Below are 23,667 nucleotides of genomic sequence, written 5' to 3' on the forward strand. Positions count from 1 at the left end.
CGTTCCCAGGCATTATGTTAGCACTGCCCACCCCAGTTAATCGTCACAAGCACCTGGGGTTGGGTATTACATGACCCTCCCCAGTTAAGAGATGAGAAGACTGAGGCACAGGCTCTGCCCCAGACTGTTCCCTTGCTGCCCCAACACCGCCAAGGAAACTGCTCAAAGCTCTCCAGCATCAAGGCATCAAGTGATTGGAATGGACCTCAGCCAAGTGTCTCCCACCTTGGACTCTTATAATATCCTCTACAAGGAGCCTTCGTGCCCGCCTCTTGCCCTACACCCAGCACCTAGAGGCCTACACCACTATTCCATTTGCTCGGCACAGTCCTGCTTCCCTTGGGTCCTGCAGTCACAGCTGGAAGGGGTAGGGGAGTCCCCTCAGGACATAAGTCGGGGAAGGACCAGCAGGGTGCGAGTGGCACAGCTAGGCTGGAAGCAGCCCTGCACGCAGACCAGAGCCCTCCCCAGCCCACATCTGTCATCTGGTGATAGGAAGTGAGCCCTGGCTTTGGCTCTTGGGGGTGGGAGGGTTAAGATGCCCTGGCCTCTCACCTGCACAAGGCGGGGCAAGTTTCCTCCCTACTTGTGCAGCCACAAAGAGGTGCAAGGGAGGTAGAGAACACACATTTCTGGCCGGGCGCGGTGGCCCATGCCTGTAATCCCAGCACTTTGGGAGGCCAAGGCAGGCAGATCACAAGGTCAAGAGATCAAGACCATCCTGGCCAACATGGTGAAAATCCATCTCTACTAAAAATACAAAAATTAGCCGAGCGTGGTAGCGCGCGCTTGTAGTCCCAGCTACTCGGGAGGCTGAGGCAGAAGAATTGCTTTAACCCGGGAGGCAGAGGTTGCAGTGAGCCGAGATCGCACCACTGCACTCCAGCCTGGGCAACAGAGTGATTACTCACTCTCAAAAGAAAAAAAACACAGGTTTCTAAAAACTGATGAGCATGGCTGAAGGGCTGTCAACAGCCCACTAATTACAGAAAGTATGGTGCAGGGCTCAGCAGTTCAGCCTTGTGGGAAGAAACATCCCAAACTGGCTGGTTCCCATTACTAAAGCAACACCAAGCTTTTCATCTTTTCCTTCCACTTACCTTACTTGTCACGGACAGAAAGTCTGTGTCCCCTTCAACTTGTATGCTGAAATCCTAACCCCCAAGGCACTGCTAACAGGAGATGGGGTCTTTGGGAAGTGATTCGATCATGAATGTGGGCCCCCACCCCATGGGTGGGCTTAGTTTCCTTATAAGAGACCCTAGGAGAGCATTTCCCCCCTTCCTCCACATGAGGACAGCTAGATGGGGACACCTATGAACCAGGATGTAAGCTCTCAACCAAACATGGAATCTGTGACTCATTCTTGGATTTCTAGCCTCCAAAATGGTAAGACATAAATTTCTGATGTTTATAAGCCACCTAGTCTATGGCATTTTGTTATCACAGCCCAAACAGACTGAGATGCTAATTTATTATTACTATTATTTTATTTTATTTTATTTTGAGACAGAGTTTCACTCTTGTTGCCTAGGCTGGAGTGCAATGGCACGATCTCAGCTCACCACAACCTCCGCCTCCCGGGTTCAAGCAATTCTCCTGCCTCAGCCTCCCAAGTAGCTGGGATTACAGGCATGCGCCACCATGCCCAGCTAATTTTTTTGAATTTTTACCAGAGACGGAGTTTCTCCACGTTGGTCAGCCTGGTCTTGAATTCCCAACCTCAGGTGATCTACCGGCCTTGGCTTCCCAAAGTGCTGGGATTATAGGTGTGAGCCACAGCGCGGGGCCAAGATGCTTATTTATTTATTTTTTTGAGACAGAGTCTTGCTCTGTCGCCAGTCGGGAGTGCAGTGGTGCAATTTCAGCTCATTGCAACCTCTACCTCCCGGGTTCAAGCAATTCTCCTGCCTCGGCCTCCCGAGTAGCTGGGACTATAGGCGCGTGCCACCATGCCCAGCTAATTTTTGTCTTTTTAGTAGAGTTGGGGTTTCATCATGTTGGTCAGGATGGTCTCGATCTCTTGACCTCGTGATCCGCCCACCTCGGCCTCCCGATGTGCTGGGATTACAGGTGTGAGCCACCACACCCGGCCAAGATGCTACTTTTTAAAGTAAACTCTACCACCTCCAATTGACCTCAAGCACTCTTGCCAAAGTGCCAGGACAAGCCACAGGACTTACAGAAAACCCTCAACAGCTGCGTATGAAAGCACCAAGACTCCCTTATCCAGCCTGAGTTACATATACATTAGAATTTTTTCCTTTTATTCTTGTTCACATCTTCGAAGCTGAGCTTCGTTTCAGCAGGAAGGATACCAGAGGCAGGAGGAGGGTCACTTGGGAGGGGAGGTGGAATCTCCCTCCTCTAGCCCCCTTGCTACCTCTTAACAGGCTTCAAAGTCAGAATACAGCCATCAGCTGAGAGCAGTTCATTTTGGCACACTGGGAGGCCGGCTGTGCACACCGGACCTCTCTAGCGGGGGATCAGGTCCTCTGCTCTCCAGTGGGGCCTGGAACAGCTTCAGTGAGATGCCCCAGCTGTGGGCTGGGGGCGCAGCACAGAGCCTCAGCTCCCCCAGGACCCTCAGCTGCCTGAAGAAAACACTCACCTGGCTGGAGGGAAAAAGGGCCTTGCCCTGAGGTATCAGGTGGGTGGCAAGTCATACTGAGCTCCTGCTCAGCAAGAAAACTAAACGCACAGAAGATAGCAGGAAAATGCCATCCTTTAACAGCCAAAAATCTCCTTCAGGGGCACCAGGTGACTCCAGCCCCTGGGGGACAGAACAAACACACCATACCTACCATCAGGCACCAGACGCCTCAAAACGCCTGGAGCTAGGGCCGGAAAAGGCGTTAAGTCACCTTCTCTCAGCAGAAATGTGAAGCTGGCCTTCAGCTTCTGCCCAGGATGGCAGAAACCACATTCTGTTGGTGGATTGGTTGCTGGTGATGGACAGAGCCAAAGGTCCTGGGGTTGGCCCCAAGAGCTGAAACGGTGCTTGCAGGAATGGCTGGCACTCCAAGCTGCCTGAGGCAGCCCAGCCGCACTCAGGTGACAGTGACCCAAGCTCTCTGGGCTCAGGGTTTATGGCCACCATAGCCCAAGCACATCCTGATGCCCTGGGTTTAAGTAATGTACCCTCTTTTGTTCTGGCAAAAAGCTAGAGAAAAACCACTATTCAAATCCCTGGAAGGGAGGTGGGTGCAGCTCCCCAGTATTAGAAAACATGGCAGCCACCCGTTTCCACCCACCTAGAGCAGCCCCTTGGGCTCCTGTAGGCCACTGTACAGCGCATAGCCAATGTCGTCAATCTCCTCCTCACGCAAGCTGCTGAAGAGGTTCACGCTGGGGTTGAAGTGGCAGGGCAGGCTGGCCTGCTCCAGGCTGCCGATGAGCAGCTCCAGGGCTTGCAGGAAGCGCTCACCCAAGGCCTCCTCCGTCCAATCCACGTTGTCCTCCCCCAGACGCAGGACCACCTGGGTCAGGTGACCCCGGCCTAGCTGCCCCAGAGCCGAGCAACCACGGCAGACAGCACACAGCAGCAGCAGCAGCCGCCGGCGAGTCCCAGCGTCATGGTCGTCCAGGGCTCGCAGCCTAGCAGCCTCCACTGGATACAGGTCCTGCAGCCAGAGGTTCCCCGCCAGCCCCTCCAGGGGCCAGGCCAAGAGGAGGCGGTCGTCAGCATCGACCCCAGGGACTGCCACAAGCACAGCCACAGTGAGCTCCAGGCGTTCGTGCTGCACCTCGAGCAGCAGCTCCTCCGAGGCCATGCTGGGCCGGATCAGGCACCCGAGAAGGCTGCCAATGGCCGGCCAGTTGACAGAGGCAGCCAGCGCCTTGCGGAGTAGCTCCAGCAGGACGCGGGAGGAGAGGTAGCCCCCGACCAGGAAGCGGTCCCAGGGGCTGCTCCCTCGGGGGCAGAACTCAAGCTGAGTCCTGCGCACGGCCCAGCAGCGAGGGTCCCTCGCCACAGTGTCCACGCCCGGCACCAGGCTCCACAGGCCCGGCTCCAGCACCAGTGGCACCAGGAGACGCACATGGTCCGCAGCCCCCGCCTGCAGCCCGTCGTAGAGCGGCCCCCCAGGCACGAATGCCCCAAAGGGCAGTTCCGGGAACTTGCTCCGAAAGTAGGCCTGCAGCTCCAGGGCGATGTCGCCAGCCAGCTGTTTGGCCAAAGCCACCTGGGCTGCTGGGATGGTCACACGGTCCCGCTCGAAGGCCAGCAGCCTCTCCTGCAGTGTCAGACACAGCGGTGCTGGGGAGCTGAGCTGTGGTGTCACCTCAGGATCAGTTTCTGCAGGCCCTTCTGCAGAGTGAAGGGGCGGGGAACATGTCGGAACAGCCTGTGATTAGTTAAGAAAACGCCACCGAGAACTAGCTGTGTGATGTCCCAGGGCCTCACTTTTCTCACCTGCAGTGGCACCTGAGAAGGCACTCAGTTCAGATCCTCACATATAGTGAGCGCTTGGTGACGAGTTCTCATTGCCCCAGAGTCCAACACCCTGGCTACAACAGCTTCATGCAGAGTAGGTAGGTATGTCACGCCCCTCTGGGCCTCAGTTTCCCCATCTAAAGCTCCCCACCATCACAACGCTACCACCTTGCTCCAGGAGCAGGGCAAAGAAACACCACCCCCATTAAATATCTGAGGAGCCCACAACCGAGAGAGAAGCAGGGACTCGCGCAGGGCCACACAGTCAGTCAGGGCAAAGCCTGGGCTGCGTCTCTTGAATGTGACACCAAAAGAGGGGAAGGAGTGCCACTCACCTGGGGCAGACGACGAGGGGACCAAGGGCAACACTGGCTGGCTAAGGGCAGCAGGTGGAGGCCGGGGCTGCAGGTGTGGTGTGGCCTTGAGCAGGCTCAGTTCCTTCCAGCTGTCTGCCTTGGTGTCATCCTCATCCCGCGGGCTAGTGGCCCTGTCAATGAACTGCAAGCACAGTCACACAGATCAGTGTATATGAAGTCTGGGCAGTCATAGCAAAGCCCGGGGCAAAGCAGACCAGCATGCTGGGTGGAGAAGCAGGTGCCCTGGGCTCCCATGAAGGCCTTGGGCAGTCCCCACCCCTCCCCAGGGCCCCTCTGAAAAGCCCAACCCTGTTGTCCTCCTCTAGGAGCTTCAGGCATGACCCGCCCACCTGGCCTTACCCGCTTCACGGCCAGGGTGGCAATGCCCAGCACAGCAGCCCCGCCCACGCCCAGCACCAGGCGGGCATTGGCCAGGAGGAAGTCCACCATACTGCCCAGCCCTTCGTCGCTACGCCGCTTCCCCCGTTTCTGGGAGAACTCTGCCATGGTCTGCCTGTAAGAGAGCCAGGGGTGAAGGGGCAGCTCAGGTGCAGGTGGCCAGGCTGGGAGAGGGGCTGCTGTGGACAGGTGCTCTGGCTGTCCTTATGCTGGGTAACAGAGCTGAGCCCATGATGGGGGCTTTCTGAGAATTTCTCAGAGAAAGGGGCCACCCATCCACAGGGGAGGACACCGAGGCCCTGGGAAATCACGTAAAGTACCTGAGAAAGGGCAGGGATGGGATATGAGCTTGGGTTTTGGGGTCCCAAGCCCCCATCTCTCATGAGGAGTTGAGGGAGCTGCCAAGCCCCTTCTCCCAAAGCTGCCTGGAAAGAAGCTCGCAAAGGCCCTGAGGCTTGTGCAGGTATAGGAAGGGGCCTCTCTCCCTGGAGCCCACCCTCCAGGACCTCTGACATCACCAGGGTGTCATCATCACTACCCCTATGTTACAGAGCTACAGGCTGCCAGCTCACAAGTGAGTGGTAAGGTCTCCAACCCATGATTGCAAGGCCTCCAGACTCTCATCCGCCCACAGAGTCTGACGGATTCTCCCTGTGCCAGGTGCCCAGGTCCTCAGCAGCAGCCTCATCTGAAGGTTCCTACCCAGAGGGCACAGCAGCCCTCTATGATAACCTCTTCAGAAGAGCCCAAAGTCCAGAGAAGACCAACAATTTGGGGCCCCAGCCAGTCTGGGGGACCACTGGGACCAGTTACCCCCAAATCTTGACAGGGTAGCCCAAGAGGCAGAGCTACCAAGTCAGAGCACGGGCAGAGTAAGACGGCCCAAGCTGCCCAGGCAGGCCAATGCAGATGTGCTTGTCAGGGTTGAAGCCCCTTTGGCAGGGCAGAAAAGGCTGCCCAGTGCCTCTGTACAAGGGGCTCTCTGGGCCTCTCAGTCTTGGGACAATGTGTAGGTAGTGGTGGGTGATGCTTCTCAGCTGCCGGAAGGCCAAGCAACACAGAAAGTAAGGTGAGGGCCTGAGCGCCAGCCTGTTTGCTCACCTGTAAGATGGCATAGGCAGCAGTGAAGGGCAGATGTGGGCAGCCTTGAAGTGTGTGGCTGGGTGGGGGCCAGCACTTGGGAAGTGGAGGCAAAGATCTCCTAGGGCCCAGTCCACATTCCTCACGTTCTGCGAGGGGGACACTGCCCTCAGGCCCTGGGAGCTGAGAAGGGCTGGGACCTTAGGACATCAGTTGGACACCAAGCAGAACTCTCCCGGGGAGGCCTGAGCAGATGACCATGAGGTCACAGCCTGCCCGGGCACCAAGGACTTCTACCTGCCCTGCCAGAGTGTGGGTGCCAGGGGCCCAGTTGCCAGGTGACCAGATGCCTGGAGTAGCTGAAGCCTGAAGCGCTGTGTGACTCAGCCCCGTACACCCGCCCATTCGCCCCAGACTAAAAATAAGACGGTCTCTGGGGCGATCCCAGGCCAACCGGGTGACCCGCCACGGCCCCAGGGCCGGTTTCAATCTCCTCATCGGTGACTCGGGGATCAATACTGCCACCCGCCCCCAGAGAGACCAGGAATCTACTTTGCAAACTGTAAAGCGCTTTAAATACTCCCAACCTGTCTAAATTGGGACTCAGCCCCACCTCTGGCGGGGTCGCGCAGGCCTCAGTCCACAGCGTTCCAGCTCCGAGAAGCAGGAGAGGGCACGGGTGGCTGAAAATAAGCCAAGTTTGCGCAGCGGGGCCCTGGAGGCCGTTTGGCCTTCCCTCCTCCGCCAAACCTGCCTGCCCTGGGCCCGGGCGGAGCAGGCCGCGCAGCAGCCCTAGGTGGGCGGGTGACGCCCCGTTCGCAGGGTAAACCAAGAGACCGAGAGGGGAAGGGGGCTGGGCTAGGATTCGAACGCTGCCCTTGGTCCCCCAAAGGTCCCCTCCCCGCCTTCCCCAGCGGTGATCGCGGACCACGCCCCCGATCTGCGTTCCGTCGCGCGCCAAGCCCCGAGCCCGGTGACCCTGAGGGCCGCCCCGCCGCGCTCCAGCTGTACCTGCGTCGCAGCTTCCGCACGACGACCGGAGGAGGCAGCGGGACCACGGCCCCGGAGCTCAGACCAGCCTGGGAATGGAACGTGAAGGACCCTGGAACCCAACGACTAGGGCCCCGGGGGCGGCCGCGGACTTCGCAGCACGCAGACAAGCAGGCCCTAACTCCAATCGGAGCGCTCGAGCCCAGCGCACAGGTGCCAAAATACTGCGCGGTTCAGCCAATGAAGGGCAGGTCCCGCCCCCCAGCCGACAGACGTTCTCCCTCTGGGGCGGGACTCCCTGACGCAGTCTGGATTTAAAGGTGCAGGGCTGCATTCCGAGACCGCGAACAGGTGACGTGATAGGCGACCCTCCAGGACGTCTGTGCGTTGTAATGTGAGCCTCCGGTGTGGAGGAAGCTGTCTGGGCCCCGTTCCTTCTGGGGACCAGGTAGAGAGGCTGCACATGGCTAGAGGCCCGGCACATCCAACCTCTTAGTTCACCTCTGCGAGAGAGTGTCTTGGTGGCCTCATTCTTACCTGTGGGCCTGAGGGGCACAGCGCCTACCCCTGCCACCTGCTCCGTGCGAGCTTGTGTGGGCCATTCTCCACCTGGGCATCAGTTTTTCTCCTGTAAAATGGGGACACTAGACCCCCTCCTCCCCTGCGAAGGATGGTTGGGCATATAACAGCTGTGGCTCATTTATTGGGGTCCTGCTATGTGTCAGCCAGGGCGAGCCCCCTTGAACAGCAGGGACCAAGACAGATGCTTCTCTTCTGGAGCCTCCCTTTGTAGGGGGGTACGAGCACAGGGGTGCTGACACTAAGTGGGAATAATAACCTGGCGCACAAAACAAAACAAAACGGAATAATAACCTGCCACTCACTGAGCGCCTGCTGTATGCTGCGAGCTACACGTGCATTCTTTGTTAATTTGCTTATGGTGACAACCTTAGAAAGTATTTTACAAATGAGGAAACTGGGTAGGGCGCGGTGGCTCACGCCTGTCATCCCAACACTCTGAGAAGCTGATACCAGAGGATCACTTGAGGCCAGGAGATCAAGACCAGCCTGGGCAACATAGCAAGCCCCCCGTGTCTACAAAAAGTATAAATAAGGCCGGGCGCAGTGGCTCACGCCTGTAATCCCAGCACTTTGGGAGGCCGAGGCGGTTGGATCACGAGGTCAGGAGATCGAGACCATCCTGGCTAACACGGTGAAACCCCGTCTCTACTAAAAATACAAAAAAAAAAAAAAAAAAAAAAAAAATTAGCCGGGCGTAGTGGCGGGTGCCTGTAGTCCCAGCTACCCGGGAGGCTGAGGCAGGAGAATGGCGTGAACCCGGGAGGCGGAGGTTGCAGTGAGCCGAGACTGCGCCACTGCACTCCAGCCTGGGCGACAGAGCGAGACTCTGTCTCAAAAAAAATAAAAAATAAATAAAATAAATAAATTTAGCCAGGTGTGGTGGCCTGCGCCTATAATCCCAGGTAGTCGGGAGGCTGAGCCCAGGAGTTCGAGGCTGCAGTGAGCTATGATCACACCACTGCACTCCAGCCTGGGCAGCAGAGCAAGAAGACCCTGTCTCAACAAAACAAAAACAACACATGAGGAAACTAAGTCCAGAAGCAGGAGAGCTAGGACCCGAGGATCCAGGTGTCTCACTACCACCGGTCAGCCAAGTACAGGCACTTCCTGGGCCTCTGCGCCCCGGGGCCGGGGTTTAGAATCTCTCTGAGGTCAGGGCCAGCTTCCTGTGCTGCAGCAGCGCAGGTGACGGTGCCTCGACCAGCGGCCGTTACGGCCCCTGCCCTGGGGCGCTGGGACTTAAGCCTGGAGATCGTGGAAGCCTCCAACTCCAGCACAGGGGGGGCCCGCACTCCTTGATGCCTCCGCAGTCTTCGAACAGACGGGGAAACTGAGGCCCTAAGAGGCCTAAAGCCTACACTTCCCCGCGGAATGCGGCGGGCGCGGGCGGGTTAAAGGGGCGGGGCCGGCGCTGGCCCAGCCCGCGGCTCCCCCAGCGCCCTCGCCCCGGCGCTCCCTAGCCCGGCGCGGCCCGGCAGCGAGAGCGGCGCCATGGAGGCCACCGGGGTGCTGCCGTTCGTGCGTGGCGTGGACCTCAGCGGCAACGACTTCAAGGTGAGCCGGGCCGGGCGCGAGCCGGGCCTCCCTGCAGGCCTTCTCTTCCGCCCGGCCCGCTTGGCCTCCGCTTCCTGTCCCGCTCGGCTCCAGGCCCTGCGTGTCCCAGGGACTGCGGCCGGGGCGGGGTGGGGCTCTCCCCTGGCCAGGAATGGACCTCCGAGGCCTCCGCCCAGTGCCTGTACGGGGAGACCGAGGCTGGGCAGGCCGGGGACGGACGCTTGGGCTCGGAGTCCCGCCGGGGGCCCGGCCGGGAGCCCCCAGCCCGCGTCCGTGTTCTCGGTCTAGGCTGGATGGTGGCCTGGGGATCGGGCGAGCCTCCCCGCCCCTCTGAGGTCACACGCCCAAGCCAGGCCCTGACTCAGGGATGGCTGCCCGGCTGCCCAGGGGCGGGTGTGGAGCCGACTCATCACTGCCCTCTCGCCGCCACCGCCACCCGCCATCCTGTGTGATCCTGGGCCTCTCAGATCACTTCCCCTCTCAGAGCCTAGGCTTTCTCAGCCGGTGAAGGGGCTTAAAAGTCTCCTCCTTGGACGCAAGGAGTATAGTGAGATTTGTTGGTGTGGAGAGTGTGTCAGGCCGGTGTGCCAGGTGCTGGGTGGCAGTTGTCTGAGCAGCTGCTGGACTGAGAGAAAAGGGACCGGAGCCCAGCCCTCCGCAGCCAGTGGGTGGGGCGGCGGGGTGGTTCCAGGACTCAAGAATGAGACAGGCATTGCCTGACCAAAGGGGAAGCAGAGAAAGAGAGGGAGGGAGAGCTGGCTGGAGGGTCAGCCTCACCTTCAGGGTGGGTGACTGGCAGGGTCGGCCTGGGTTGTTGGTCTGGGACTGGGGCCGAGGAGGCAGGTTTTTCCTGCGTTTACCTGCCTGTGTACACACCTTTGACCCCAAGTACAAGTGGCTACACCACTTTTCCCTGACCCCATCCCCACCACCCTAACCTGGGGTCCCCGTTCCTCTTTGCTGAACTGGGAGAGTCCGAGTCACCAGCTGGGAATGTGGCGCTAGGGGGAAAGGAATATCAGCCGCAGGCACTGAAGGCACCTACTGCCCCAGACTTGGTGCCACAAGGGCTGGAGGTGCCGAGGTGGGCGTTCACACACCAGGGGAGTGCAGTGATGCTGGCCTGCCCTGCAGGGTGGGGAGCCACGGTCTCCACAAGCAAGGGTTTGACCCTGGCCGTGAGTTGCCTGTGTGCTGATGGCAGGATGAGGGCACAGGTGGCGCCTTTGCAAAGGCTTGGAAGGGGGATCCCCCACCCCAGGCAGCCAGTCAGAGCGTGGAATGCTAGGTGAAGGAATTTGAGCCGAGCTAACCACAGAGCCGGATGCTGGGCTTTCACCTGAAACAAGCCAGTTTTGTCCTGGCCCTCCTGGGGCCCAGAATCCAGTAGGAGAGACAAATCTTAGGCCAACACTTTTGTCACGGGGGGGCTTAAAAGTCCCATTCTATGGGTGAAGAAATTGAGGCACAATGATGAAATGACTTGTCTGTGTTCTCACAGATGGTGAGAATTGGTTCTGTGGCTCCCCAAAGGCTCCCATGGGCTGGAGGAGCCATAGAAGGTGGTGAGCAGGGGCTCTGTGCTTCACCTTGACATCCTTCCCCCAGGGCGGCTACTTCCCTGAGAATGTCAAGGCCATGACCAGCCTGCGGTGGCTGAAGCTGAACCGCACTGGCCTCTGCTACCTGCCCGAGGAGCTGGCCGCCCTGCAGAAGCTGGTAAGGGGGTTTGGGCAGGCAGGGGAGGGTCCCTGTGGATGAGCCAGGTGGGCAGAGCCTGTGGAGAAGGCAGACAACTTCTCCAGAGAGAGGAACACCGACAGCTATGAGCAGAGCTGGAAAAAAGGGAGTGGGCACCCTGTCCAGGGAGGTGTGCAAGAAGAGGCCGGGTGAGTGAGGGAGGGAAGCTGCAGGGGTAGTTGGGCCAGTGTGGCTGAGGCCTTCCTGGATGGTGCAGAGTTGTGGAGGCAGGCAGGGACTCTGGACACCCCACCCACCCTGCTGAGCCTGTGCTCCCCATTCTGGTCCAGGAACACTTGTCTGTGAGCCACAACAACCTGACCACGCTTCACGGGGAGCTGTCCAGCCTGCCATCGCTGCGCGTGAGTGCTGGCCAGGAGGCCACCGAGCTTGGGGTTGGGGCCAAGGTCCGGTCAGGGACGTGAAGCCTGGGCTAGACACCAAGCTGGGCCAGCGTTTCTGCCCACCTCCGTGTCAGGCTCAGAGGCTCAGGTGTCACAGAGGGGCCCTCTCATTAGAGGTTACAGCAGTGCCCTGTGTAAAGTAACCCATGTGGATCAGATAATTCCATCAGGAAAAAGGTAAAGAAATCCAAAATCTTACCAGCCGTTATGGACAATAACTACAGTAATAATAGCCAAGACTGGCTGAGCAATGTTCCCACTATTCTGTTAGGATTTTTTCATATGCTCTAGCCCTCCACTAATGTTGCAGAAGAGAAACTTGGCCACCAAGGCAGATTACTTGCCCCAGGTCACAGAGCCAGGCAGTGGTAGAGCTGGTGTTGAGTGGGGTTTGGCCGGGAGCACCGTGTACCTTCTACCCAAGACTTGAACGTCCCAGAACATCAGGCCCTTGGCCAGACCCTGTAGGCCTCAACGAGGGCCATCCCATCTGAAGTCAGAGCCCTGGAGATGTTTAGGGCACAGCTTCTGACTTGGATTCTCTGAGTTCAAAGCTGGGCTTTGCCACTTCCTGGTGATGTGACTTTGTACAAATCGCTTCTACCTTCTGGGCCTCCTCTGCAAGTGCAGTGGTTGGGAGGGGCAGCAGTGACCCCGTGAAGCAGCAGCAGGGTGCCGCACAGGCATTCAGACTGGAGAAGTGGCGGGGCAGCTCTGGTGACTCCCGTTGTCACTTGGAGTCACGACACCATTCTCTGGCCCTGTTCCCTCATGCTCAAGCTTTCTGCATGTCTGTAAGGTGTAAGGAGGTGTCAGTCTTAAGTTAGGGAGAGAAAGCAGACTTCCTCTCCATCCAGATTCTGATTTCTCTGTGGTCCACTTCTCTCCCTCTGTTCTGAAAACCCTGACTCAGACCTTACCCCTGTCTCACCTTCTGGAATTAAGAAGAAGAGAAATGGTTTGAACAGAAAAGGTTCCCTGAGGGCCCTGTGCTGGGGCTCTGGGGCACATTTGAGCTGGGCTTTGAGGCATGAATAGGAGCTCACTGGGAGGCTAGGAAGAGCGCTCCAGGAGAGGGAGCTATTTGATCAAAGGCCAGAGGTGAGAGAGTCCTCAGGCCTGGCCTCTGGTGAGCTGCCTGAGGAGGTGTCCCTCTCTAGACTCTGTTCCTTCCTGAGAGTGGAAGCCAGGAATTATAGACTCTTATGGTTTATTCCCAGGCCATCGTGGCCCGAGCCAACAGTCTGAAGAATTCCGGAGTCCCCGATGACATCTTCAAGCTAGATGATCTCTCAGTCCTGGTCAGTGGCTACCCACTCACCTGGCCCCTATGCTAGCCGGACCATTCAATCCCCACTCACTATAAAAGTCCCTGGGGCCATTGTTATCCCATTTTGCAGATGGGAAAACTGAGTCTTGGAGTGGATAATACCTTGCCTGAGGTCACTTTTGGAGTCAGATCCCTAACCCAGGCACTCTTCCTCCCAAGTCCCTGGCTGTCTCCCTTTGGCCCTGAAACCCCCTCATCTACCCCCACACCCAACTCAGTGCCCTGCCTGATCCCCAAGCTTGGCAGACGCCTGGTGGGGAGGAGACTCCCCTGACCTGGGTCTTGCCCCTTCTACCCAGGACTTGAGCCACAACCAGCTGACGGAGTGCCCGCGGGAGCTGGAGAACGCCAAGAACATGCTGGTGCTGAACCTCAGCCACAACAGGTGCCAGGCCAGTGGGGGGCAGGGGGCAGGTGGGCCCTGGGGGGTGGCTGGTGCTGACTCAGGTGGCTCCTGCTCCCCACCCGTAGCATCGACACCATCCCCAACCAGCTCTTCATCAACCTCACTGACCTACTATACCTGGACCTCAGCGAGAACCGCCTGGAGAGCCTGCCCCCGCAGATGCGCCGCCTGGTGCACCTGCAGACGCTCGTGCTCAATGGAAACCCCCTGCTGCATGCACAGCTCCGGTGGGCGCCCCCTCGGACCGCACTCCTGCAGAAGCCACCCTGAGGAGTCTGGCCGGGCCCCTTCACTTCCCAGGGCCCTAACCCTTCTCCCTTACGCCCAGCCATCCCTCTGTGCAGGCAGCACCCCTCAGTGTACAACCTCCTAAGTATCATGTCCACCTCTCAGTCCTGTCTTCCCGCTTACACACCCCGCAACCACCCTTCGGCTTGTCCCTTCAACCAGATGTGACCTCACACCTACCCTCTGGGCCCTGTGCTTTTGGTCCTGCCCCGCCAAGCCCCACCCTTAACACTCCCTAGGTGGGCCCTGGCCCTGACCACTCACGTCACCCTGGCAGGCAGCTCCCAGCGATGACGGCCCTGCAGACCCTGCACCTGCGGAGCACCCAGCGCACCCAGAGCAACCTGCCCACCAGCCTGGAGGGTCTGAGCAACCTCGCAGGTCAGGCAGCCCCAGGAGCTCCTCTGAGCTCTGGCCCCCTCTGGGCCCTCTTGCTTCCTTGGGTGGAAGGGGTTGAACCCTGCTCTTCGGACCAATGCCCAGAGGGAAAAGGCTGGAGTTATGTTACAGTGACTTTTGCGATTATGATGATGCCTTAACACTGTACTTTATGCCTAGAAAACTCCCCCGCAACCCCCATGTGAGGGAGTTTGTCCAAATGGAGAAACTTGGGTGCACAGCAGTTGTCAGTTGCCTAAGCCACACAGCTCAGAGGTGGCAGAGCTGGGGTTCACACTAGGGCTGGCTGCCCTGGCACCTGGTGTATGGGCCCCAGCTGATGCACCCCACCCTGCACCCCAGACGTGGACCTGTCCTGCAATGACCTGACGCGGGTGCCCGAGTGTCTGTACACCCTCCCCAGCCTGCGCCGCCTCAACCTCAGCAGCAACCAGATCACGGAGCTGTCCCTGTGCATAGACCAGTGGGTGCACGTGGAAACTCTGAACCTGTCCCGAAATCAGCTCACCTCACTGCCCGTGCGTCTGAGGCCCTCAGTAGGGGGATGGGAGGAAGGCCGTGAGCCTGGCCCTGACCTCCCACCCCTGCCCGTTCCCCCTCCAGTCAGCCATTTGCAAGCTGAGCAAGCTGAAGAAGCTGTACCTGAATTCCAACAAGCTGGACTTTGACGGGCTGCCCTCAGGCATTGGCAAGCTCACCAACCTGGAAGAGTTCATGGCTGCCAACAACAACCTGGAGCTGGTCCCTGAAAGTCTCTGCAGGTGCTGGGCAGGGCTGGGGCTAGCAGGGGCACTTGCAGCACAGAGAACCCCAGGATCGTAGTCAGAGCCCACCCTGTGGTCTGTGCAAGTCAGACAAAATGAAGATGGGTTAATTCACCTTTTCTTTTCTTTTCTTTTTTGTTTTTGAGACAGAGTCTCGCTCTGTCGCCTGGGCTGGAATGTAGTGGTGCAATCTCGGCTGACTGCAGCCTCTGTCTCCCAGGTTCAAGCGAATCTCCTGCCTCAGCCTCCTGAGTAGCTGGGATTATAGGCGTGCGCTACCACGCCCGGCTCTTTTGGTATTTTTAGTAGAGATGGGGTCTCACCATGTTGGCCAGGCTGGTCTTGAATGCCTGTCCTCAAATGATCAGCCTCCCAAAGTGCTGGGATTACAGGTGTGAGCCACCACGCCCGGCCCAGTTAACTCACCTTTGTGGATGAAGACCACAGTCCCATGCCAGCCATTCCCAACTTGAGCCCCTGAGAGCACCCTTCGGGGGGCACTGTTAGGGACAAGGCCACATGACGTGGGAACGCAGCGTTGCTTTCCTCCCCTTCTGGAGATCACAGTGCCCATAACATGGTCTCTTGGCTCTGAGAAGTCCTTCAGGCAGAGAATGGAGACCCCCGCCAGTTCCTCTGACCCTACCTGCCTCCCCTCCCCAGGACTAGGGGTTTTCTTGCCCACTTCCCCTTGTCTGTCACCTGCCTGAGGCCCTGGCTGGCCCTGTCTTCACAGGTGCCCAAAGCTGAGGAAACTTGTCCTGAACAAGAACTACCTGGTGACCCTCCCAGAAGCCATCCATTTCCTGACGGAGATCGAGGTCAGGCATGCTGGGTTTGAGAGGGCTCAAGAGAGACAAGCAAGGGGTGTGCCCTGGAGCAAGGGGGACCCAGCAGAGGCCTCCTGAGGGAGGTGGCCAGTGCCAGGGTGCCCGTGGGGAGAAGGTGGGCCCCACCTCCCTGCATCCAGAGTACATTCCACAGTCTCATTTAAGCCCCCAGCCAGCCCCAGAGGTGGGTGGGAGGAGAACCCAGTTCCCTGACCTCTCAGCCCTGGCGGCTGCAGACAAGAGCAAGAAACTGGATTGGTGTGTCTGGGAGGTGGGACCCAGGCTCAGTGCCGGCTCTGCTCACCCTATGGGGCAGGTCCTGGATGTGCGGGAGAACCCCAACCTGGTCATGCCACCCAAGCCCGCAGACCGTGCCGCTGAGTGGTACAACATCGACTTCTCACTGCAGAACCAGCTGCGGCTAGCGGGTGCCTCTCCTGCTACCGTGGCTGCGGCTGCAGCTGGTGAGTGGGGAAAGGTCTGGCCTGGGAACGGGGGCTCCTCTCCAGGCCTCAAATGACACATCTGTAAATTGGGTGGCATACAGCTTTCTGGACCCTGGTGGGTGGAGTTGGCCCCTGGTTGGTCGCATGCCCAAGGGGGCAGCAGGCCCAGTGAGGGCTCAGCTGTTTGCCCCTCCGCTAAGCAGGGAGTGGGCCCAAGGACCCTATGGCTCGCAAGATGCGACTGCGGAGGCGCAAGGATTCAGCCCAGGATGACCAGGCCAAGCAGGTGCTGAAGGGCATGTCAGATGTTGCCCAGGAGAAGAACAAAAAGCAGGAGGTGAGCCAGGCCAGGGCTGGGACAAGGCAGGGAGCCTTAGCTTCCGCTGAAGGCCGACCCTGGCCTTGACCCTGGCCAAGAGGGACGGGGGGTGCTGGGCAGAAAGAACAGCTGTGCAAAGGCCCTGAGGTGTGGGTAGCAAGTAAAGACTGGCCTGAATGGCTTCACAGAGTCAAGCCGTGCTCTGTGACTCTGCCCCCAGGAGAGCGCAGATGCCCGGGCCCCCAGCGGGAAGGTGCGGCGTTGGGACCAGGGCCTGGAGAAGCCCCGCCTTGACTACTCCGAGTTCTTCACGGAGGACGTGGGCCAGCTGCCCGGACTGACCATCTGGCAGATAGAGAACTTCGTGCCTGTGCTGGTGGAGGAAGCCTTCCACGGCAAGTTCTACGAGGCTGACTGCTACATTGTGCTCAAGGTGAGGGCTGGGCATGCTGTTAGGGGCCATGTGGCCCAGTACCTTCCTCTAAGATGGCTCAGTCCCCAACTCCAGAGTTTTGTTCAGGGAGGCCAGGTGGGAGGTGGGCAGGCTGCAGGAGGTGGTCCAGGCACAGGGGCAGTACAAAGCCCCTGGGGCTGGGAAGCCTGTGCTGTTCAGAGTGGCGTCTCCGGGGTGGCCGGAAGGCCAGGATGAAAGCTGATGTGGCCGGTGCCTTGGCTTCCAGACCTTTCTGGATGACAGCGGCTCCCTCAACTGGGAGATCTACTACTGGATTGGCGGGGAGGCCACACTCGACAAGAAAGCTTGCTCTGCCATCCACGCTGTCAACTTGCGCAACTACCTGGGTGCTGAGTGCCGCACTGTCCGGGAGGAGATGGGCGATGAGAGCGAGGAGTTCCTGCAGGTGCCAGCCCGTTAAAATTGGGGGTGGGCAGAGTGGGGTTCCCAGGGAACTCTGGTGCAGGGGCAGTGGGCCCAAGGCAGGTAGGCAGAACAGGTGGGCAGGCAGGGAGCTGGGGTTAAAGGGGGTGGATCAACGATACTGTGCGAGACCTAAGGCAGACCGCAGGGTGAGGTCTAAGGTGGCCAAAGCCTGGGTCAGCAAAGGAGAGTTCTGGAACGCAGGGCAGAATTCAGCCGGGCAAGGATAAGGGTACAGGCTGGGCATGGGAGCTAGACCAGTGGGCTGACACAGGGGAGCTGAGAGTAGGGTGGAAGGGGTGTTGCCAAGAGCAGTGAGGAGGTAGGGCCAAAACCTGTTATTAGGAGGCGAGGACACACCTGGATGCCAAGGAGGTGGGGCCAAGGGCGGGACCAGAGTCCAGTCTTGAATAAATTACTGAGCAGTGTTAGCCGCCAGCTGGTTACACCTAGACATATGTTCGCATGTACACACATGTGGAGTTTATGCACACACCCCACCCCCTCCGAGTTTTTTTTACCCACATTCATCCAGGTTTCCACTCTTCCATGAACCCACTTGTTTGTGTACCCTGATATGCGCGCATCTAAACACGCTGCTGGCATCTTTACAAACGTGGGTGAACGTGTCCATATTTTTCATACATCCCAACACCCTGATGTGTGTATGTTTATAGACACAGATGTGTATGTTTTATTTTAGACAGACTCTCGCTTTGTTGCCCAGGCTGGAGTGCAGTGGCACAATCTTGGCTCACTGCAACCTCCGCCCCCAGGGTTCAAGCGATTCTCCTGCCTCAGCCTCCCAAGTAGCTGGGATTACAGGCATGTGCCACCACGCCTAGCTAATTTTTGTATTTTTTTAGTAGTGATGGGGTTTTGCCATGTTGGCCAGGCTGGTCTCGAACTCCTGACCTTAGGTGATCCACCCGCCTTGGCCTCCCAAAGTACTAAGATTACAGGCATGAGCCACCGTGCCCAGCCAGATCTGTTTTTTGTTGTTGTTGTTGTTGTCTGTTTGTTTGTTTGAAGACAGAGTTTTGCTGTTGTTGCCCAGGCTGGAGTACAATGGCACAATCTCAGCTCACTGCAACCTCCGCCTCCCAGGTTCAAACAATTCTCCTGCCTCAGCCTCCCGAGTAGCTGGGATTACAGGCATGCACCACCACGCCTGGCTAATTTATGTATTTTTAGTAGAGACAGGGTTTCTCCATGTTGGTCAGGCTGGTCTCCAACTCCTGACCTCAGGTGATCCACCCACCTCAGACTCCTGAAGTGCTGGGATTACAGGCATCATAGATTTTTAGCACTCAATTCACCTGTATGCAACTCTGTACCCCCACCTGAGGGGCAGTGGTTGGTGGGGGAGGGGGCAGCTCAGTGATGAAGAACCACACCCTCACACGCACAGGTGTTTGACAACGACATCTCCTACATTGAGGGTGGAACAGCCAGTGGCTTCTACACTGTGGAAGACACGCACTATGTCACCAGGTGAGGGTGTGTGGGCAGTGGGGGGTATGGACCTGGAGTCTGCTGGCAAGGGGTGGAGGGGAGGGTGTTGGGGCTAAGTTAGGCCCTTGGTGCCTACACTGAGCCACTCTTGCCCTGCGCCCAGGATGTATCGTGTGTATGGGAAAAAGAACATCAAGTTGGAGCCTGTGCCCCTCAAGGGGACCTCTCTGGACCCAAGGTGAGCCCCAACAATGTGAGGTGGGGGTGCTTCATCCTCAGCCTCCTCCCCACCAGTGGGGGCAGGTGTGGGCCTCTTAGAAGAGGAGGCCCTCTAGCAATTCCCACCCACGAGCTTGGCGGGGGGTCCCTGGGGCTTACCCAGAAACCCCATAGTGAGGGATTTTTTTTGGTGGGGTCAGGAGCATGGGGTGCCCATTGCCCCATGCACCATCACAGCTCCTTCCTGCCCCTTCTTGTCCAGGTTTGTTTTCCTGCTGGACCGAGGGCTAGACATCTACGTATGGCGGGGGGCCCAGGCCACACTGAGCAGCACCACCAAGGCCAGGTACGAGGACACCGTGGGGTCTTTTGTGTGAAGGAAAGGGGTGTGAGCCTCGCTGATGACTTTGCATCCTGCTCTCAGGCTCTTTGCAGAGAAAATTAACAAGAATGAGCGGAAAGGGAAGGCCGAGATCACACTGCTGGTGCAGGGCCAGGAGCTCCCAGAGTTCTGGGAGGCACTGGGTGGGGAGCCCTCTGAGATCAAGAAGCACGTGCCTGATGACTTCTGGCCGCCGCAGCCCAAGCTGTACAAGGTGAGCCCTGCTGCTGAGGCCCACCTTGGCCTCCCAAGTTCACCCACCGACTGGGGGAATGGACTACACACCGATGTAGTTGGCTTTGGGCTCCATCTCGACTTTGGTGGGGAGAGGGTGCCACCTTCTGGACAAGGAACAGTATGAGCAAAGGTCTGGAGGCTGCTTTTGAGAAGTAGCCTGACGGAGTCTTTCCAGGATGGTGGGGCCGTAGGGGAGACAGAAGCACCTAGTGCCAGGGCTGAGAACCTTGGCTCAATTATCTAGATTCTTGTGAACAGGAAAGGGACAAGTTAATTAGAAATGGCATGAAGGGCCTGGAGAGGGCGGGCAGGGAAAACTCCATTTAAAAGCCCTGAAAGGATATCCCTAAAAAGACCTTGAAGGGGAGGGGGAAACAGAAGCAGTCATTGAGCCACGCTGCAGGGCAGGGCTGGTTCCAGAGCAGAGGGCTGTGTGGGTGAGGTTCCTGTCTCCAGATCCCTTCCCTGCCATGCTCATCCTTCCTGCCAGGTGGGCCTGGGCTTGGGCTACCTGGAGCTGCCACAGATCAACTACAAGCTCTCCGTGGAACATAAGCAGCGTCCCAAGGTGGGGCTGATGCCAAGAATGCGGCTGGTAAGAGATGCAGGAGGAGGGCGCGGGGCCGGATCCCTCCCCGTTGGCTGGGCTTTGACCTCCAGACTCCCGGTCCGCAGCTGCAGAGTCTGCTGGACACGCGCTGCGTGTACATTCTGGACTGTTGGTCCGACGTGTTCATCTGGCTCGGCCGCAAGTCCCCGCGCCTGGTGCGCGCTGCCGCCCTCAAGCTGGGTCAGGAGCTGTGCGGGATGCTGCACCGGCCACGCCATGCCACGGTCAGCCGCAGCCTCGAGGGCACCGAGGCGCAGGTGCGCTTGCAGCTTCGGAGGCCCCTCCCCAGGATCCTTCGCACCCTGACATGCCCTGACCCCTGTGGCTTCACTACCTCCCTACAGAGCTGGGCCCAAACCCACCTCCTCTTTGCTGACTCTGCCCAGGCCCCGCCCCCTCTGCAAGCTGCCCCTCCTATTCCTACCTCCGTGTCCGAGGCCCCGCCTCCCAAGCCCCGCCCTAGATCTCCCTTGGGTCCCGCCTCAAGCCTCAGGCTACTTCCTCCAACTCTAATCATGCCGCACCCCTCATGGTTAGTTGATGGCCTCCCTGGCAGGTGTTCAAGGCCAAGTTCAAGAATTGGGACGATGTGTTGACGGTGGACTACACACGCAACGCGGAGGCCGTGCTGCAGAGCCCGGGTCTCTCCGGGAAGGTGAAACGCGACGCCGAGAAGAAAGACCAGATGAAGGCTGACCTCACTGCGCTTTTCCTGCCGCGGCAGCCGCCCATGTCGCTGGCCGAGGTGGGGGCAGGGCCGGGACCGGGGCGGGGTGGGGGAGGGCAGGCCGAGGGCGGGGCCTATGCGCAGAGCGCGCTCAGACCTGCCGCGGGGCGGGTCCCTGCCACCTGCAGGCGGAGCAGCTGATGGAGGAGTGGAACGAAGACCTAGACGGCATGGAGGGTTTCGTGCTGGAGGGCAAGAAGTTTGCGCGGCTGCCGGAAGAGGAGTTTGGCCACTTCTACACGCAGGACTGCTACGTCTTCCTCTGCAGGTGCCACCTCAGCACTCCCTTCCCCAAGTCCCTCCCCTGGTGCTGGGGGCTCGAGCCCCTGCTCACAACCTTCCAACCCGGCAGGTACTGGGTGCCCGTGGAGTACGAGGAGGAGGAAAAGAAGGAAGACAAGGAGGAGGAGAAGGCCGAGGGCAAAGAAGGCGAGGAAGCAACCGCTGAGGCAGAGGAGAAGCAGCCAGAGGAGGACTTCCAGTGCATCGTGTACTTCTGGCAGGGCCGTGAAGCCTCCAATATGGGCTGGCTCACCTTCACCTTCAGCCTGCAAAAGAAGTTCGAGAGCCTCTTCCCTGGGAAGCTGGAGGTGTGCCTGGCAGCCCCGCGAGCCCGAGGCCAGGCGGAGGGGTGTGGTGGGGCCCAGACCCAGCGAAGGTTAGGCTCCCGAGGGGCAGGTAGGGGTCCAGGGAGCTGCCCCTAACACTTCCACATCCCCAGGTGGTACGCATGACGCAGCAGCAGGAGAACCCCAAGTTCCTGTCCCATTTCAAGAGGAAGTTCATCATCCACCGGGGCAAGAGGAAGGCGGTCCAGGGCGCCCAACAGCCCAGCCTCTACCAGATCCGCACCAACGGCAGCGCCCTCTGCACCCGGTGCCTGGCTGGGGGAGGACGCAGTGACGAGCAGGCGTCAGGGAGCCAGGCCTGACTCCTTGCTGATGCCCCATCCCTTCCACAGGTGCATCCAGATCAACACCGACTCCAGCCTCCTCAACTCCGAGTTCTGCTTCATCCTCAAGGTGGGGTTGTGGGTGTGAGCCAGGACTCCGTGGACCAAGGGGTGGGGTGTTTGGGGGCTGAGTCAGCTGCGAACACCCCCACCCCTGCACACTCCCCAGGTTCCCTTTGAGAGTGAGGACAACCAGGGCATCGTGTATGCCTGGGTGGGCCGGGCATCAGACCCTGACGAAGCCAAGTTGGCAGAAGACATCCTGAACACCATGTTTGACACCTCCTACAGCAAGCAGGTCAGGAGGCGGGCGGGCAGGCGGGCAGGCGGGCACACACAGAGGAGCCAGGGCAGGCAGGGGCCCTGGGCTGGACTGGCCTTTCCCGCAGGTTATCAACGAAGGCGAGGAGCCTGAGAACTTCTTCTGGGTAGGCATTGGGGCACAGAAGCCCTATGATGACGATGCCGAGTACATGAAACACACACGGCTCTTCCGGTGAGGCCAGGGCCCTGACCCTCCCCTCAGTCCTGGCACTGCTGCTTATGACCTCTGGCCTCACCTTGACCCTTGATTCCCAGGTGCTCCAATGAGAAGGGCTACTTTGCAGTGACTGAGAAATGCTCCGACTTTTGCCAAGATGACCTGGCAGATGATGACATCATGTTGCTAGACAATGGCCAAGAGGTGTGATGTTGCCACTAGCCCTGCCCATCCAAGGAGGCGCCCATAGACTTACTTACAAATGGGAATTCTCGGGCCAGGAGCAAGGGGCTGTTCCCAGGCACCCATGCAACCATATCTCCCCTGCTGCCCCCACAGGTCTACATGTGGGTGGGGACCCAGACTAGCCAGGTGGAGATCAAGCTGAGCCTGAAGGCCTGCCAGGTAATCTGGGTGGAGGGAGGGCCGAGGTGGGCCTGTGGGCAGGGCAGGGTCATCACCCGAGGCTCGCTGTCCCCTTGCCAGGTATATATCCAGCACATGCGGTCCAAGGAACATGAGCGGCCGCGCCGGCTGCGCCTGGTCCGCAAGGGCAATGAGCAGCACGCCTTTACCCGCTGCTTCCATGCCTGGAGCGCCTTCTGCAAGGCCCTGGCCTAAGACAGGCTGGCACAGCCCCAGGCTTGGTGAGGAAGAGGAAGGGGCCTCATCCACTGTCTGCTAGCAAAGAATGTACTCAGGTGACACCACCTGCTCCAGCCACGTCCAGTGCCACAGTCCCCAGTAGCCTCAAGCAGCACCAATGGGGATGACCCCGACTGACAGGTGCCCTCAGGGGTCTGGGAAATCCAACTCTCTCCACAGTGTGAGTGCACGTGTGAAGCCCCCTCACTCTTCCGCCAGGGATAAAGCAGATGTGGATGCCCTTTAAGAGATATTAAATGCTTTTATTTTCAATATTAAAAATCAGTATTTTTAATATTAAAATGGCGCTAATTTTAACAAAACGACAGAAAAAAAAACCCAAGGTACAATCTACAGGGAAACTCACCTTGACCCCCCCCCCACCCCCCCGGACACACACAGCTGACTAGGCCCCAGTTGTGGGTGCCCAGCAGAGCTCCCAGTCACATCCATGCCCGCACACACACACTCATGACAGGCTGGGGACTGGCCCAGAAGCAGGTACCAAAATAGTTTACTTTTAGAAACAACTGTCCAGCCCAGGCGCTAGAAAAATACTCTTTGCAGGGCTGGGCATGGTGGCTCACGCCTGTAATCCCAGCACTTTGGGAGGCCGAGGTGGGCGGATCACGAGGTCAGGAGATCGAGACCATCCTGGCTAACATGGTGAAACCCCCTCTCTACTAAAAATACAGAAAAAATTAGCTGGGCGTGGTGGCGGGCGCCTGTAGTCCCAGCTACTTGGGAGGCTGAGGCAGAA

The 23,667-nt window shown here is 58.8% G+C and overlaps 2 protein-coding genes across 4 annotated transcripts; one reads left to right on the forward strand and one right to left on the reverse strand.

Moving 5' to 3' along the window:
* Positions 1–2,239: 2,239 nt before the first annotated feature.
* Positions 2,240–7,570, reverse strand: MIEF2 (mitochondrial elongation factor 2). Of its 2 annotated transcripts, XM_054670344.2 has the most exons (5): positions 7,282–7,570; positions 5,152–5,305; positions 4,771–4,933; positions 3,255–4,309; positions 2,240–2,773 (listed from the first exon to the last, which is right to left on the reverse strand). In XM_054670344.2, exons 2-4 carry the CDS (start codon positions 5,296–5,298, stop codon positions 3,255–3,257), a joined length of 1,365 nt encoding a protein of 454 aa, XP_054526319.1. In that variant the 5' UTR covers positions 5,299–5,305; positions 7,282–7,570; the 3' UTR covers positions 2,240–2,773. The 2 variants fall into 2 exon arrangements, with proteins under 2 accessions (XP_054526319.1, XP_054526318.1); XM_054670343.2 differs by having other exon boundaries at positions 2,240–4,309; positions 6,884–7,388.
* Positions 7,571–9,002: 1,432 nt separating this feature from the next.
* On the forward strand, positions 9,003–23,189 carry FLII (FLII actin remodeling protein). 2 transcript variants are annotated; one of them, XM_054670336.2, is made up of 30 exons: positions 9,003–9,396; positions 11,005–11,115; positions 11,427–11,498; positions 12,761–12,841; positions 13,170–13,255; positions 13,342–13,503; positions 13,842–13,945; positions 14,306–14,481; positions 14,567–14,724; positions 15,464–15,548; positions 15,874–16,021; positions 16,204–16,340; positions 16,543–16,755; positions 17,003–17,182; positions 18,611–18,693; positions 18,818–18,892; positions 19,136–19,219; positions 19,298–19,469; positions 19,983–20,087; positions 20,168–20,359; positions 20,659–20,847; positions 20,958–21,097; positions 21,182–21,419; positions 21,551–21,705; positions 21,791–21,851; positions 21,951–22,079; positions 22,171–22,277; positions 22,361–22,466; positions 22,602–22,667; positions 22,749–23,189. In XM_054670336.2, the coding sequence occupies exons 1-30, from the start codon at positions 9,334–9,336 to the stop codon at positions 22,881–22,883; spliced, it is 3,813 nt and encodes a 1,270-aa protein (XP_054526311.1). In that variant the 5' UTR covers positions 9,003–9,333; the 3' UTR covers positions 22,884–23,189. The 2 variants fall into 2 exon arrangements, with proteins under 2 accessions (XP_054526311.1, XP_054526312.1); XM_054670337.2 differs by having other exon boundaries at positions 16,207–16,340.
* Positions 23,190–23,667: the final 478 nt, after the last annotated feature.

The sequence above is a fragment of the Pan troglodytes genome, chromosome 19 (genome assembly GCF_028858775.2).
Source record: "Pan troglodytes isolate AG18354 chromosome 19, NHGRI_mPanTro3-v2.0_pri, whole genome shotgun sequence".
Classification (NCBI taxonomy): Eukaryota; Metazoa; Chordata; class Mammalia; order Primates; family Hominidae; genus Pan; species Pan troglodytes.

What these genes read in the sequence shown, in the direction of transcription:
- MIEF2 (XM_054670344.2), bottom strand. Translation starts at nt 5,298, where the DNA reads ATGGCAGAGTTCTCCCAGAAACGGGGGAAGCGGCGTAGCGACGAAGGG. An exon ending in CCACCCTGGCCGTGAAGCGG is followed by an intron (nt 4,934 to 5,151) that starts GTAAGGCCAGGT and finishes CTGTGCTTGCAG; the next exon opens with TTCATTGACAGGGCCACTAG. An exon ending in CCCCTCGTCGTCTGCCCCAG is followed by an intron (nt 4,310 to 4,770) that starts GTGAGTGGCACT and finishes TTCACTCTGCAG; the next exon opens with AAGGGCCTGCAGAAACTGAT.
- FLII (XM_054670336.2), top strand. Translation starts at nt 9,334, where the DNA reads ATGGAGGCCACCGGGGTGCTGCCGTTCGTGCGTGGCGTGGACCTCAGC. An exon ending in CCAGCCTGCCATCGCTGCGC is followed by an intron (nt 11,499 to 12,760) that starts GTGAGTGCTGGC and finishes GTTTATTCCCAG; the next exon opens with GCCATCGTGGCCCGAGCCAA. An exon ending in CTGCTGCATGCACAGCTCCG is followed by an intron (nt 13,504 to 13,841) that starts GTGGGCGCCCCC and finishes TCACCCTGGCAG; the next exon opens with GCAGCTCCCAGCGATGACGG.